Here is a 16,199-nt window from a genome sequence, read left to right on the forward strand (position 1 = left end):
AGTCTAGAGGATAGCTGCATTACTTTGTCAGATGATTTTCTTTAACTCATGAAAGTTTAACCAAATAGATATTATGATTTCTTAAGCACAAGTTTATATCACTGTATTTGCATAATTCTTGGAAGAATCAGTACCAACTAACTGTCTTTAGATACAAACCACACAGTTAAAGACTTATAGACTCAGTTTTGTTTTTACAATATGCATTAAAGTTTCTTCATTTTTGATGGATAGCTTTCTGGTCTTATCATTTTATCATTGGAAATGGTAACTGCAGGATTTTTTTAAAGATATTGTTACATAACACTTATTTTAACTGCTAATGTTTGTCATTCACAGCATCATTCATTGCAAAGTGGAATTCCTAACAATATATTCCTACACGTCTCCCCTATTCTCATCCCTCCTCATCCTGTTTCTGCTCTTTTTCCTTATTCTTGCTATTCTTTTTACCATATCCACCTTTTCAGTAATGTTACCTTCCTTTTACACTCTTCAACCACACCATTCTCTACAATATCTTCCTCATGATTCTTCTCTTTCCTCTTTGCTTTTTGCTCCCTTTCTTTCTTTTTCATGTATTTATTCAAAGATAAATCGATGAGTTATCTTAAAAGTTTTTCTCCTTTTCTTCTTTCACTCTCCAATCCTTTCTTTTTAACTAATTTTTAAAATTCTTCTTTTCTTTGTCTCATTTTCTTCATGTCTTATGTTTGTCTCCCCATCTTTGTTCCTGTCTCTTGTTTACTTTTTATTTAGCCCCCATCCTCTTCTTTGTCTGTCTTTTTCTTATTCTTGTTTGTTTCTTTTGCTCCTCATACATTCTCCTCTGTATCAGCTTCCTTTTTGTTTGGATTTTCTCTTTAAGTTCATTTTCTTGGTTGATATTGTGGAAAAAGATTGATGGTATGCAAAGAGAGTTGTCACTTAATTTGAATTGCTAAGCAAATTTGTGGTTGATTTATCTCATTTGAATTATAGCATGCTATTAGATAATCAAAGCTTCTATGTGATATATTATTATTAATTTTTAAGACATCAAATTTATAATCTCAGAGGTATGTTTCTGTATGATATATGTAAATTTCATGGGTGGTCAGTATATGAAAAACTGCCAAAAGCTGTTCTACACAATGTATCCACATGAGATACCCACAAATTCACAGTATGTTTAATTTGCACAATGCTTGTATTTAAAGTTAACAAATTCATGCCATTCTTTTATTAGTTCATGGGTCTCTGTTTCTGGAAAATGCACCTAAAAGATCTCATAATGAAAACTTTGAGAAAAAGATGTAAATGATTCATCAGAAAGTTGAAATCTTGGAACAGATAAACCATGGTGTTGCAGTTGTTCATCTGACTCTACCTGTTCTCTCCTGTTTCTTAAGCATAATTTGCTCCTGATGCCATAACTTAATGCTCTTCGTTGACATTCTTCCCTTCTTAGATGGAGACATGAGGAGTTTTTTGATGAGTAAAAGTCATATTTTCTCTGATACTTTGTATTGCTATGATATTTGTTCATTGGAAAAAAATTCTTATTATATTTCCCCCCATGTACTCAGTATATTTTGTTTGTATTCTGTCCCTCTGCATGATTTTGCTATTCATGACTAAGACATGTGAATCCTGAAAAATTTATGTGGTAGGGAAAAGAAGATGGTATCCACTAGACTTTTGACAGACCCATCTTTAAAACACTAGATTTGAAGGTTCACCTCTCATACAGTGGTTTTAGTATCATATCAGACACAGTACATGCAACTTAAACTGCTAATAGCTTCTCGACTTTGTCACTTATGAGTGACAGTGCTTAATTTTCATGATTATTGAAGTGTTGTTGGAACATACACAGCTATTTTACATTATTTTCAAATAGTTCATGTCACTTACACTAATCATAATAATTCAGAGCAACCATACCCTCATTGGTTGTACAGGATTTTATTTCCAGGATAGTATTTCATCTGTAGTATATAGGTTCATTTTCAGCCCAAATTTTTACCTTGCAGCAACACACTCCTGTTAAAGCAACTTCTTTCTTTGCATCTCTAGGAGATGCTGCTGTGTGTGATGTCCTCTTGCAGTGTGGGGCTGATCTTCTTGCCCAGCATGATGGTGTAACACTATGGGATGAGGTTGTGGCAGCTGCCAGGTCTGAGCTTAGAGAGAAGAAGCTAAATCAGGTCAGGGAAGGTCAGGATTATTTGACTTCGATGAATTATCTGAGATTATTCATTACCTTATTAGATTAGCTAGAAGTGTTATGTGAATTTAAAGTTTTATGAAGTCATTAATTATAGGAAGTAAAGTGATAGATATGCAATCAATTTTGATTTGTGAGGAGCATTTATCCTCAGAATTAGTTTCAGTACATTGATTTTTTTTAAGTTAACATCCGATTGTTAAATTAGCAACTTAACTAAGATCACATGCTTGTCAATAGATCAACAGAATTCATCAGATCCAACCTGCAAGCCCTGACAGACATGAACTTAGAGACTTCAGGGACAGTGAAGAAGATAAGGAAGAAGATGAATTAGAACAAGATGAGGACACTGAAGAATTCCAGAGTAAGAACCAAAGTCAGATGCAGCAGAACAGGTACCTTAGCCTTAACCACTTTTCTGCTCAGCACGATCTTTATTATGAAGACTACGACACTAGAGATGATGATGATGACTTGGCTGAAGTGGATCCTAGGAAGCCAGCTTGTGGTCCTGCTGTTGCAGTGCAGCGAGTCTTCAGGTTCTACTGGCCTGGTCTTTGGAGGGCTGTAGCCTCAGAGGACATCAGCAAGGTAGGAATTTCTTTTGAAAACCTTCACCTTTGTTTTGTAAAAGACTGAATCTGTGATCATTAGAATGTATGCTCATTGTATCTGTAAATGATCAGAACCCTTAGAAAGTTTAGGTTCAATGTGTCTTATTTTGAAGGCTTCAAGTGTATAATATTTGTTTGAATGGGGAAGTTTTTACCATATTTGAATTGTGCCTAGTGTACCTTCTAAGCTCTTTTGCCTTTTGTGCCATGCTGCCAAAATAGAGACTGGTCCATTACTCCACATATTTCTTAACCCAAGACCCTTGTATTTTGACCACACTTGAACTGGTGTCCTTTGTACAGATTGAAGCATTTCTAATACTGTTACACAACTAATTCTACTATTAGTACCATGAACACTGGTTTAGTTAATACTGTTACATCTACCACAATTCTGTTACTGTTGGAACTGCTACTGCCCTACTTCTCCTTATCTGATACCTCCAAAACTCTTATAGTTATTACTGCATGGTGCTGCAGCTATTCCTTGTACTGTTTTTGATAATTTTATTCCCTTTACATTTGTACTGTTCCCATTCATCCACTGGTGTTCTGCTACTCTTGTGTACTCTTGCTGTGTTATGAACTTTTATGATCCTAAATATTTAAACTTTATAACAGCATATTTGTAGACAAAGAATGATTGAGTCACAGACTACATCACCAGCAGTACACTCACTATTGCAACCTTTAATCCCTAGGTGCGTCAGCTAGTGAACTCCTGGTGTCGCGTTGACTTGACTCATGAGGGAATGACCCTGAGGGAGCTAGCCATCAGCACTGGTAATGAGGCTATCATCTCCCTACTGCTTAGTATCCAGCCTTCTATGGTGGGTATTACTATGTGCTACTCATGTATTATATGTTGGATATGTCCTTGAAGCTGAAGTTTTTGTCTTACAGCAAAAGTTTATTAGTAACATCCTTGATAGGATATACTACTTTGGTGGCACTCCTGTGACAGGAAGAAATAAAAATGGAATTAGTAGAGAATGAAGAAGAACTTGCATATGCACAACATCCAGGACAGGTTCATTCATGATGTTGACAGCTGATCTCATTTCCTACTCAGGTGTGAGACCATAGCCACTTTACATATCACAGCCATATCAGAATCCAGTTGCGTGAAAACAAAATGGTACTTGTTGTAACTGCTTTACTTCCAAGTACTTGTTCATGTTTTTGTACATACTGTTTGGAGCCAGATATTCCTCATACTTTGTGTTTGTTTTATTGTATTAGATGACTCAGAGCTTTTCAGGTGTATAGGGCTCTTCTGATAATGCCAGCTAGTCTTAGGTTATGACAACTGTTCCATTCAACCAGGCTAGCCAGCTGGTTATAACTGTGAACAATAAATGTTTAATGTTTCCCAAAACCTATTGTAGATGTGAATGAGCTGATATTTAACCTTCATTAAAGTTTTCAGTGAAGCAAATGTGCATATATATATATATATATATATATATATATATATATATATATATTATTATTATTATTATTATTATTTTGCTTTGTCGCTGTCTCCCGCATTTGCGAGGTAGCGCAAGGAAACAGACGAAAGAAATAGCCCAACCTATCCCCATACACATGTATATACATACACGTCCACACATGCAAATATACATACCTATACATCTCAATGTACACATATATATACACACACAGACACATACATATATACACATGTACATAATTCATACTGTCTGCCTTTCATTCATTCCCAATTTCATCTCGGTTTATTCCATTCACCTACTGCTGTGACACCCTGAAAGTACTTCTGAACATATTTTGTAACATTTATCTTCTTATGGATTTTAGTTACACGTCTTTGCATCTTGTATCATAACATATTTACAGTGTGGGAGGGATTTCTTCACTCATGGGGCCCTGGTTTTCGAGCTTTATCAGTCGCACAACATGGTAAATATGTCTACTCTCACTGTTCTTTATTTCATCACTTATTTATTTATGTCTGATACTTGTTATTTGTACCATTGTCAAATTACTGATTTGTAGTGTGGAGAGAGAGTTCTCCATCTGTGGGTTCTATCAGTTGAACTTTCTTTACCATCATGTGGCTTTTTTTAATGTTTACATAATTCAAGCCTTGACAGATTCATCACATGGTATATTAAATCCATCCACCACACTTCCACTAAAAATGTGCTTCTTCACATCCTTTCTAATGACACTAATAATGTGCTAACTCACATTCTTTCTCATGGCACTGAAAATTTGCTTTTTCACATCCTTTCTGATGAACTTCTTGCCTAGCTTCTTGTTATGACCTTGCTACTCTGACAGTACATATATTTTACTAGAAACAGTTAACAGTCAACATTATCCAATGAGTTAAAAGTTTGAGGGTTTGCCCTGACTTGTCTTTCCTCTCCCCTTTATGGTGAGCTTATTTTTAGCTATCAGGCTGTAGTGGCTCAGCTCTCTTACTTCAGTTACATCAGTGCTGCACCCCTGGGGTTCCTGCTTTAAGATTTACATATGTTTGCCTGCACCAGTATATACATGTAAGTGCCATAGGCATTTTGTACCTTCCTGATGTAACCATGTTTTGTTAAGAACATTTAAACATGATATTCATTTCTTAACTATTGATAAGGTTATTTTTTGGTACCAATAAGAAGTCTCAGATATGTTCCCAATGATACTAATTACTAGTTAAGGAAACTTTATTGCCTTGGCTACTCCCTTGAGGGAGTTCCATTTGGAACAAGCATCAGAGATAGGTACCAAATAAGAGTTCTTGGGTTTTTATTGGTACCAAATAAGAGTCCCAGATATAGACTGATGAAGATAATGAATGTGCTCCTTACTTTTGTTTTGCCCTCAGTGCCTGGTCCACCACTCCTTGGCTGGAAATGTATCTGCAGTGAGGGAACTTCTAGAATCCCCTGCTAGGAAGAAGATTAACATTGACATTCGGAAGCTGAGTGAGCGTGGTGCACCACTGCTATTCTTTCTTATCCGAGGTGGTCAGCATCAACTCATCAGGGAACTAAGAATCCATGGAGCATCTTTGTATACCCAAATGCTTGATGATTCAATGGTTAGATTACAAGTACCTTTGTCATTTTTTCCTTAATCCTACTGTGTATTCATGTTTCATGTTTCATTTGGTTCTTCATGATTTAACCCATAATCTTTGTTTTTATCCTCCAACTTAAATACAAGAAAAATAGTCATCACTACATGTCTGTCTGTAAGTTATCTATCTTTTTTAGACATTTTCTTATATACATTCCCTCCTGAACCATCACTTACTTATTGGTAAGTCTGAATGTGGCTACAATGGGGCTCAGGCTCTTGACCATTGCACATTTGGATATGATGTAGAATCATACATCCATTTGGATTTGTGTCTTGTATTCTTGTCTCCAGTCTAGCTGTGCTTAATCATGTAAAATCATGGTCAAGCTTTGTTATACCAAACTGTGATGTATTTTATTGATCCTCATCACAAGTTTGGAGTCAAGTCACAAACATATATACATTTTTGTGCATATTAATTTGTAAATACCTTAAACATTGATTAAAAGTTATTGGTAATGTTAGAGTATCATTAAGCTTTATATGGCTACTAATTTTATCACTCATGAGCTGTGGATTAGTGTGAAATTAATCAAACATTTATACTTCTATCTATACATGCATCCAAAACTTCAATTTCTGAAAATGGGTTATGTAAGATAAAGTTGGATTATGATTATACTCAGTTAGTTTACTTTTTACGGAATTAAAAGAATGGCTGAATCAGAAGAATATACATCTGTACAAAATATGATCAACAGTTTATTGCCTTATCTCAAGCTTTCATGGGTCATGATTATTTAAAAAAGAAATTCTTGAACAGGTTTTATTTCATTGGTTTGTATTTTAAGTTTGTAAATGTAGCTGATTTAGCATCCTTACATCTTTTCTATATCCTGAACTTTAGTTTCTAAGTGTAGTCTTCATTAGACCATGTTAAGAGTGAAATCTAGCTTGATTTCATCAGGGCACAATAAAAAATGAAGTACAATTGCACAACTTTATATTCATATATAAGTATATACCCTACTTTAGTTTATCACTAGTTAAATCATACTGGCTCTTTATTAAACCTTGTAATATTTGTCATCTCATCTGCCTATATCTCATGTATGAAAATGGAGATGAAATATGCATCCATCTGTTCACATATTGGTATGCACTGAGGTGCCTAGTTTTCAACATCTGTTCATTTTATCAGCCTTTGAACTCAAGCTTTGATGTTGGTGCTGAATTGCACATTCATATGGACACTATGAGCTGATTACAAACTTTGTGTAGGTATTATTCATTCTTGTTGAGATTATTCGCTTTATTGACCATTAGCCCACTTTTGAAGATGCAGCAGAACTTGTATGTCCAGCCTTATTTCCCAACTGGCACAGATGTTGTGTTTTATAATCATTAGCTTTGTTCTTATCATTTCTTTTATGTATGAAAGATTTGAAGATTGCTTTTTATTAGATGCCATGGTAGGGGTATACATGTCACTCTTAAAGCTGAGAGTTCATGGGTATGCTATTCTGACAGTTTTCTTATTTAATTCATTTGGTAATTCATGTTACATATGTTTTGTAGTTTTTGTTTTTCATAATTCTTGAACACAGTGGCTCCCATTTTTTATTTTCTGTTTATCTGCTTATTATTGCTTCAGTGTATGTTTATACTTTATTCTATTAATTCTTAGTTGTATTCTTCTCTCATTTTTGTCTATTTTTTCCTTCTTGTTAGGTTGATGTCCCAGTGATTTTCACAGCTCTAGAACCCTGGTTGGAACCTGAGGTGGTGAAGAGTTTACTTCCAGCTGTAGCATCCAGGGAAGCTTGTCTTTTAGAACGAGTCTGGAATCGGGGTAAGAATGTGCTCAGACAGGCAGTAGAAAATGGCGTCCACATAGATGTTATTGAAGCTATTATTGAAGTTGGTAAGTGAAATTAGTGCTTGAGTTCAGTTCCAACCCTCCAACCTTTATTGAAGGTTTGGATTTTCCTTATATTAAGTATTATTAGGTAGAATAATGATAACAATTAAACCTGAAAGGAAACTGAAATATTATGTAATTATATTTATACATTAGTATAGGTAAATCAGATCAGAATTGGAATTCTCCAGTTTTACATGTTTTACCATGTATCAAGGCCTTCTGTCGTCATGATTTATTCTTAACATTTATGAAAGATATTTAGACTTTGCCGAATTACAAGTAATTGTCATTTTTTGGTCTAATTACAGAATATATCTAATTATAATCCTTCATGAAAATGTTGTGTCATAGGTGGACCAGCATTACTTTGTGAACGTGACCCTGATGGGCTCACAGTGGTGGATGTGGCCCTAAAGAACAATTGTCAAGACTTAGTGCAACTCATAGACCGCTTTGTTGCTCTGTGGCTGACCCGACCTGACCTCTACCCTAAACGACGTGACCTTCTTGCCCTTTGGGGTTTTGGACACCTGGAAATTGTGGCTGAGGCACAAGAGAATCTGGGACAGGATGTAGGACTCTTTTTGCAAGAGTACAGAAGGTGTCAGGTAGGATCTTGCGAAAGATTTAGGAACTTCATTTTGCCTATTCAATGCCTGCCTCTTTCTTTTTACAGCTGTACATGAACTTTTGTCCTCCTTTAGATTTTTCATAACTCCTATAGTATCATTGTCATCAAGTGTCAGGTTTGTTATTGCTTGAGGAAAATATAACATTTTCCTGTACCTATCAATGGTACTAGAAGTATGTGGAAGTGTAAAGGATGCATGAGGTGTTCATGCAAGAATATGAGAAAATAGAATAAATAAATAAATTTCCAATGCATCCAACCTCCTTCATGCAATCCTATCTATAGCCCATGCCTCACAACCATATGATATTGTTATATTGTTGGAACTACTATTCCTTCAAACATACCCATTTTTGCTCTAAGATATCCATCTGTCTCCCCACACATTCTTCATAGCTCTCAGAACCTTCGCCCCCTCCCCCAAACTGGGACTCACTTCTGTTTCCATGATTCCATTCACTGCCAAATCCGCTCCCAGATATCTAAAACACTTCACTTCCTCTGATTTTTCTCCATTCAAACTTACATCCCAGCTAACTTTTCCCTCAATGCTGCTGAACCTAATAACCTTGCTCTTATTCACATTTACTCTCAACTATCTCCTTTCACACACTTTACCAAACTCAGTCACCAACTTCTGCAGTTTCTCACTTAATCAGCCACCAGTGCAGAGTCATCGGCATCCCTGGGGATATAGGAGAAAGAATACTTCCTGTGTAGTTCCTGCTTTTATACTTCTCATTTATAGACTTTCTCCCATACTTTATACATGTAAGCACATCTCCCATACTTTATACATGTAAGCACATCAGTTTGTCTTCTTAACCATCATATCTGTGACTGGGAATTATTTCACCTGTGCTATGTCACTAAATAAGCAGTGTCGTTATTTGCCAAAAAATATAAACATTAGGATGCAGTTACTTGTAAAGAATGATTCCTTTAACTGAGAAGTGAATGCACCTTACAGATCCTGTGCTAAATAGACAGTCCTATCAAGGATAGGGCCTTCAGCATTAGGTCTTAAAAAGAAATTCTTTTAATGCAAACTCCACTCTTGCCCTCACCCCATAGCCCTACCAACTTTCCTTCATGGATGATGGGACTCCATCCAATGACCTATGGGTTCAAAGACTAGAAGCAGTAGGACTATAGCTGGTTGTGTAAGGTTGTCAATGCTTTACATATGATTGCCTTCATTGTCTTCTCAAGCTCACACCTAACTTCTTTCTTTTTCGTCCTTTTTATACCCTTTTCTTTAGGACTTTTGCATAAGGCTATCCTTTCTCTTAAAGTTTTTTACTGTCAGCAGTTGACAACTTTTCAGTTGTGTGATAACCGAAGGAAAGTGTTTAATCATTAGCAGATATTTTTGAACATTGATAAGATTGAATGTAGCATTAATGATACATATGTATCATCCTATTCCAGGTGCAGGAAAAGGCATATAGTACATGGTATAGGTAGGCAGAAAATGTCTCTCGTGTCTCCTTTCTTTTAAGTTTTTGATATTTTTTTATTCATCTTTACTTATTGAAGCAAATTTGATGCTAAGTGATTGATTGCATGGTCTGTCATACCTGCACAGGGTGTTCTTCAGCAGATGTTCCAAGCAGTGAAGGATGGTGAAACAGCCAGAGCCCAGCAGCTTCTTTACTTTGAGAGTGACATCTTCTACCTAGTAGACCTCCTTTGGCAGGGAAGGTTGGAGGTGAGTTGGAGAGGTATAGAGAAGGCATGGGAATGCCATTTCCTGTGTTAGCAAGGTAGCACCAGGAAACAAAGAGAGACACATCCACCTACATATGTATATCTATACTTATTTGCGCTTACACGTCCACTCACCTACACATATCGATCCATATATGCACTTACAGGGGGTATTGCCAGGAAAATGGACAAAAAAGGCCACATTCATTCACACTCAGTCTCTAGCAACTCCAGGACCTCCTTATTGGGTAAGGAAGACTCCTTTAGCATGAAAAGGACCTTGACAACAGTGTACTCTTTTCATCTACTGATGGTGACACAGCCTCATCACCACTTATAGACAGAGTCAGGGGACACCCTCAATATGTGTGTATATAAACACCTTACCTTACTTCCCACTATAAGAGTCACTCCTGTCTTATGTAGGGCTTCTCTCCCAGGTTCAGGAAGCCAGCCTCATCTACTGGGTAGTACCATGCGTCATAGAATCTAGAAATGTTGTGTGTGCTTATTTGGGAGAGTGAAGGGTAATTGAGTGATAAGTATGCAGAGTCTTCAATGTGGTAGTTGTACCATGGGCATGAAGGGTCTTCACATTTGTTAAACCTGTGTTTGTAAAGTATTTAGGTATGGTGGTGTCCAGAGAGTAGATGAAAAAGTGTAACTTCTGTAAGTCTGGGAAGTTTGGTTTTGGATGGAAGGTATTTAAGAATGAGTTGGGTCATTTTAATGTTTGCAAGTTTTGTTACTATTGTGGTTTTTGAAGGTTGAGCATAGGTAAGCAAAGCGTGAATGAAACAGGGTTATGCTTCTTATTTCTTTTTAGGGGTTTATGATTGATTATGAAATGGTTTGGATGGAAAGGGTCAAGTGCTGCTGCATATGTAGCTGGGATTGTCCTGGGAGGATTTCTGTTGCATTATGTAGGTGTCAAGTATTTCAGGTTGTTTGGTAGGTTTTGAGTGTATTTGGGTGATAGGCATCAAGAGATTGTTCTGAGTGCTTTGTTTGTGTGGTTTCCTGCCATGTTATACTTGATTTTAAGGGGATGGATGACCAGGAAGGTTGGGTGTAGTTTAGGGTTGAGCGGATGAATTTGATTATCTTCTGAATCTAGTATGATATATCACTTAATTAATTTGTTTCTGTAAGAATTCTTAGGTAAATTTTGTGCACAGATGGTTAACAGTAACTAGCAAAAAGCTAATACTGCACTAGAATTGCCCTTTGCCATTGGCTTGTAAAGGGTGAGGCACTGGTGTCCGTTAGTTAAGGAGACTTTTGCTGTAGTCACCCCCTTGAGGGAGTTCCAATAGGAACAGGCATCAGAGATATAGATTAGATAGTAGAATTCCTTAGTAAGGTTTTTTATTCATTTTTTTAAGAATACGAAATACATTTGGATCTTCAAACACTATTTGTCAGTATCAGAAGTGTTGGCAATTGACACCAAAGTCAGCATCTGAGTGCATGTCAGTTTACTAGCAGTAATTTTTTTCATGATGTTTCTGGTGTGTATAGCACTGCAGAAATGAACTTGGCTGTTGAGTGTTACTGCTTTACAGCACATCTTATTAAGAAGTTAATGGCTCTGTGCAGTACCAAGTCAGAAAGGTTGAAAATATTTATGTTTGGGATACATATGTTGGCCAGATACAAAGAAGTATCTTGACATATACAGAAGTTTTGTACATTTATAGTTGTAAGGAAAATTAATTGAATATTTAAGGTTATTGCATATCTGGTGCATTCAACACATAAAATTTATTTGGATATGTGGAAATTCTTTTATGTATATAGTTATATAGAAGATATTCATGGTATTCTCAAATTTCAGGGAGATGGTATGCCCCTCCTTCACTGGGCAGTACTGCATGAGCAAGAGCAAATAGTTAACCTGATTCTACGAGCACCTCAGGACTATCCAGCAGCTCACAACAACCATGTTACACCCAGGTGAGATGGAATGGAATTTTGAATCATTGATTACTTGATTTTATGATTACCTGTTTTTATATAATTGGGAGGGACTTTTATACCCTTGGGTTCCCATCTCCTGAACTTTGATTTGTATTGTATTGTATTTGAAACTTACTCGTTCTGCCTGCTTCTAGTTTCCTTTCTTAGCTTGTTCCATGTTTTTGCAACTTTTACTTTAGAAATATCCTTCAAGTCTTTTGTAACTTGATGCTTAGATTCCGGCTATGTTCTTTTATTAACCTGTCATTTCTAATTTTTGAAGAACTCAATATTTACTTCATTTGTGTATTCAGGAATTAATGTTTTTATATTTCCCTCTTCCTTTTCTCTTCCAGCATGGGTAATTTTGTGGTTACAAGCCCCTCCATGTAGCACTGCTCTTCAGGTTCAATTTATGTCTTTTGTCACTACCTGACCATTCTGTTCCTTCAGATAGGGTGACCAGACTTGTGCTGCATGCTCTATTTTGAGTCAAAATATATGCTGCAAATACTTTTTTTTTTAGTATTTGCTGCATGAAGGTAGTTTTCTTGGTGACTGATAAGTTCACAGCATTGTTTTTGACAAAATTATTCTTGTCTGACAGATCTGCTTGATATATTGTATGATATAATTGACATGTGTGATGTGGATAAACTGGTTGAGGTCGCCTGTTTTGATTTTCTGGGGGCATTCAGTAATGTCTTGTATTTAGATTACTAGTAAAAGTTAAGTCCCATGGAATAGATTGAGTTGTACCTATATAGTTTGGAAATTGGTTAGCGGGCAGTAAACTGAGGATAGTGATTAACAGTTGAGCCTCAGATTGGTTTGGCATAACAAATGTTATTCTACAAAAATCAGGCTTAGGACCAATTCTCTTTTCATATTTATTAACTCTTTCAGTGCTGTGAGGTATGGATGTCAATCTTCTGTTAGATAGCAGGGTACTATGAACGTCACTGTACAAACATAATATCCCGTCACAAGTTTAATTCATGAGAATTGTAGACTCTGTTGGCTTACCGTAGATGGCAAGCTCATACAAAGGGAGTATTAGGTGCTACTTGGTGGGCTCAGTAATTTGCAAGTGGGTGGTTGCATTCCTTCAAATCAAACTTGTGGTTGCATTGCTCATTAGATTGACAAGACTTTAGTGGAAAGTCTTGGTGTTTGAGACACTTTTCTCAAGGTTGTTTCCCTGTGAGAGAGCCTGTTGGTATATTATTTACATTCTAAGCATATTTTTGTATGTTTTGGGCCCTTTTATGGTATTCATCACCATATATGCATCTAGTCAATTTACCTCTCATTTACAGATTCTGTCCAGATGATGTGAGAGACCAATGGAGAAGAACACCCCTGCACTATGCTTCAGGTCTACCTGATGGAGGAGCCATTGTTGCTGCTCTGCTGGACCTGGGCTCCTCAGAACATACACTAGATATGGTGAGAGAATTTTTACTAGATGCTATAGCCTATATATTTTCCATGTGCTTGTCACAATATGCAGAGAAGTCAAGAAATGCCTTTCAAGATTGTACACTCATTATGTAATGATTTGTGAAACTTAATTTGCTACAACATAGGAGATATTATTAAGAAAACCTCATGTATCCTTATTTGTTTGAGACAAAACTACTTTGAAAAATACCACATATCTTACTGTGTTTACCTGATGGTACAGCTGGTATACCTTATATGCTTGGCAGTGTATATGATATGTAAGAAATTTTTCACCAGGTAGGAGCCTCTAAAAACAGTGCACTAGAGTTGCTCTCTGCCAGCAGCCTGCCAAGGGTGAGGCACTTGAAGCTAAGAAGTGGCACTGGAGCTCACCAGTTATTCAGACTTTTTACTGTTCCCAAAAGGAACATGCCATAGTGATATCGATAGATTAGGATGTACAGGTATATAATTATATTTGGAAATTTTTCCTTTTTATCTTAACAACATTCTTAAGATATTTTTTTTTTTTTTTTGGAATATCTGAGATTCTTACACAAAGAGAGTGTACAGTTCACACTAGGATTGTCACAATAAAAGCAATAAAAAGAACCCTTGACTTTTAAAGAGCCAACCAGACAACCAGACACTTCAAGTATATTTGAGCCATTTGGTGTGTATGGCTCTTTTTAAATAGGAGGGTAAACTTTCAAGGTAGGCTGAATGAATTCATCTGACCTTATATTGTAAGTTTAGGTCTCTCTTCTTATATGTTTACTGGGCCGTTCATGAAGGAAACGTTCTGCAGATTACAAAACCCAATCTATTACATTTGTACGTGATTACAGTGGTACTCAAAACCCACTGCTAACTTGTGCTTTGCATTTGTCTTTAGATGTCCAGTCTTTCTTCAAATATTATTGGCATTATGATTGTCTGAGTGTTTAAGAATTGCATTTGTTTTTATACAAATTCTGGGAGATTTAACACTTGCAGTATCTAAAGTTAATTTCAGATCATAACTTGAGTCTGCCTGGGTCAGCATTACGCTGTAAATGTTTAATTTAACAAGATATTTTACATGTCATTTCTGTGAAGTTCTTCAACAAATGAGATGCTAGTCTCATATGTCTTATGCTACTTTATTCAGCCTTTTACACTCCCTCCTTCTACCAGGATGGTCGAGAGCCTCTGGACTTCCGAGATGCTCGTGGGAGTCCTGCCTTATTTAACCTCATGGACAATTTGAGAAATAAGGTCAGGAATAAGTGATACAGGTATAAGATCACCAGTCTGAATTGCTTGGGACTGTGCGAACCTTTGCTTTCAGTTCCCTCAGTATCCCGTATTTAGACTGATTAAATGTACCATCACGCATCCTTGTTGTAGACCCACTTCCACTGAAAACCACTTGATCTCCCTTCCTACTTGTGCACATGCCCTACTTTCCTGCTAAAAACTCTTTGCTGCACTCAGCAGCATTTCATTTCTTCCACATATACATGTAAATACTTTACATGTATTTTCACTGTTTATTAGAAACAATCAGCACACTATGAATCAAGGACACAAACTGATTCCACTAAAACAAATGGCAGATTTAATGTTTATATAGCCAGGAAACAGATGAAGAATGGCCCATCCACATATATATATATATATATATATATATATATATATATATATATATATATATATATATTTCATACTATTCGCCATTTCCCGCATTAGCGAGGTAGCGTTAAGAACAGAGAACTGGGCCACTGAGGGAATATCCTCACCTGGCCCCCTTCTCCGTTCCTTCTTTTGGAAAATTAAAAAAATTGAGAGGGGAGGATTTCCAGCCCCCCGCTCCCTCCCCTTTTAGTCGCCTGTGTCGTAGAAGGCGACTAAAAGGGGAGGGAGCGGGGGGCTGGAAATCCTCCCTTCTCGTTTTTTTTTTTTTTAATTTTCCAAAACAAGGAACAGAGAAGGGGGCCAGGTGACGATAGTCCCTCAAAGGCCCAGTCCTCTGTTCTTAACGCTACCTCGCTATCGCGGGAAATGGCGAATAGTATGAAAAAAAAAAAATATATATATATATATATATATATATATATATATATATATATATATATATATATATTTTTTTTTTTGTCGCTGTCTCCCGCATTTGCGAGGTAGCGCAAGGAAACAGACGAAAGAAATGGCCCAACCCATCCCCATACACATGTATATACATAAGTCCACACACGCAAATATACATACCTACACAGCTTTCCATGGTTTACCCCAGACGCTTCACATGCCCTGATTCAATCCACTGACAGCACGTCAACCCCGGTATACCACCGTTCCAATTCACTCTATTCCTTGCACGCCTTTCACCCTCCTGCATGTTCAGGCCCCGATCACTCAAAATCTTTTTCACTCCATCTTTCCACCTCCAATTTGGTCTCCCACTTCTCCTCGTTCCCTCCACCTCTGACACATATATCCTCTTGGTCAATCTTTCCTCACTCATTCTCTCCATGTGACCAAACCATTTCAAAACACCCTCCTCTGCTCTCTCAACCACACTCTTTTTATTACCACACAACTCTCTTACCCTATTATTACTCGATCAAACCACCTCACACCACATATTGTCCTCAAACATCTCATTTCCAGCACATC

At 36.7% G+C, this 16,199-nt stretch overlaps 1 protein-coding gene across 1 annotated transcript in view; it reads left to right on the top strand.

The window, feature by feature from the left end:
• The window catches only part of LOC139757241 (uncharacterized), a 47,530-nt gene that overhangs the window by 18,686 nt on the left and 12,645 nt on the right, over positions 1 to 16,199 (top strand). Inside the window, exons 6-15 of the mRNA XM_071677503.1 lie at positions 2,059 to 2,189; positions 2,450 to 2,803; positions 3,528 to 3,656; positions 5,678 to 5,893; positions 7,606 to 7,798; positions 8,150 to 8,406; positions 10,018 to 10,140; positions 11,977 to 12,095; positions 13,418 to 13,547; positions 14,721 to 14,801. Of these exons, the coding sequence (XP_071533604.1) occupies positions 2,059 to 2,189; positions 2,450 to 2,803; positions 3,528 to 3,656; positions 5,678 to 5,893; positions 7,606 to 7,798; positions 8,150 to 8,406; positions 10,018 to 10,140; positions 11,977 to 12,095; positions 13,418 to 13,547; positions 14,721 to 14,801 (1,733 nt within the window). The remainder of the gene's footprint in view (positions 1 to 2,058; positions 2,190 to 2,449; positions 2,804 to 3,527; positions 3,657 to 5,677; positions 5,894 to 7,605; positions 7,799 to 8,149; positions 8,407 to 10,017; positions 10,141 to 11,976; positions 12,096 to 13,417; positions 13,548 to 14,720; positions 14,802 to 16,199) is intronic.

The sequence above is a fragment of the Panulirus ornatus genome, chromosome 25 (genome assembly GCF_036320965.1).
Source record: "Panulirus ornatus isolate Po-2019 chromosome 25, ASM3632096v1, whole genome shotgun sequence".
In the NCBI taxonomy this organism is placed as follows: domain Eukaryota; kingdom Metazoa; phylum Arthropoda; class Malacostraca; order Decapoda; family Palinuridae; genus Panulirus; species Panulirus ornatus.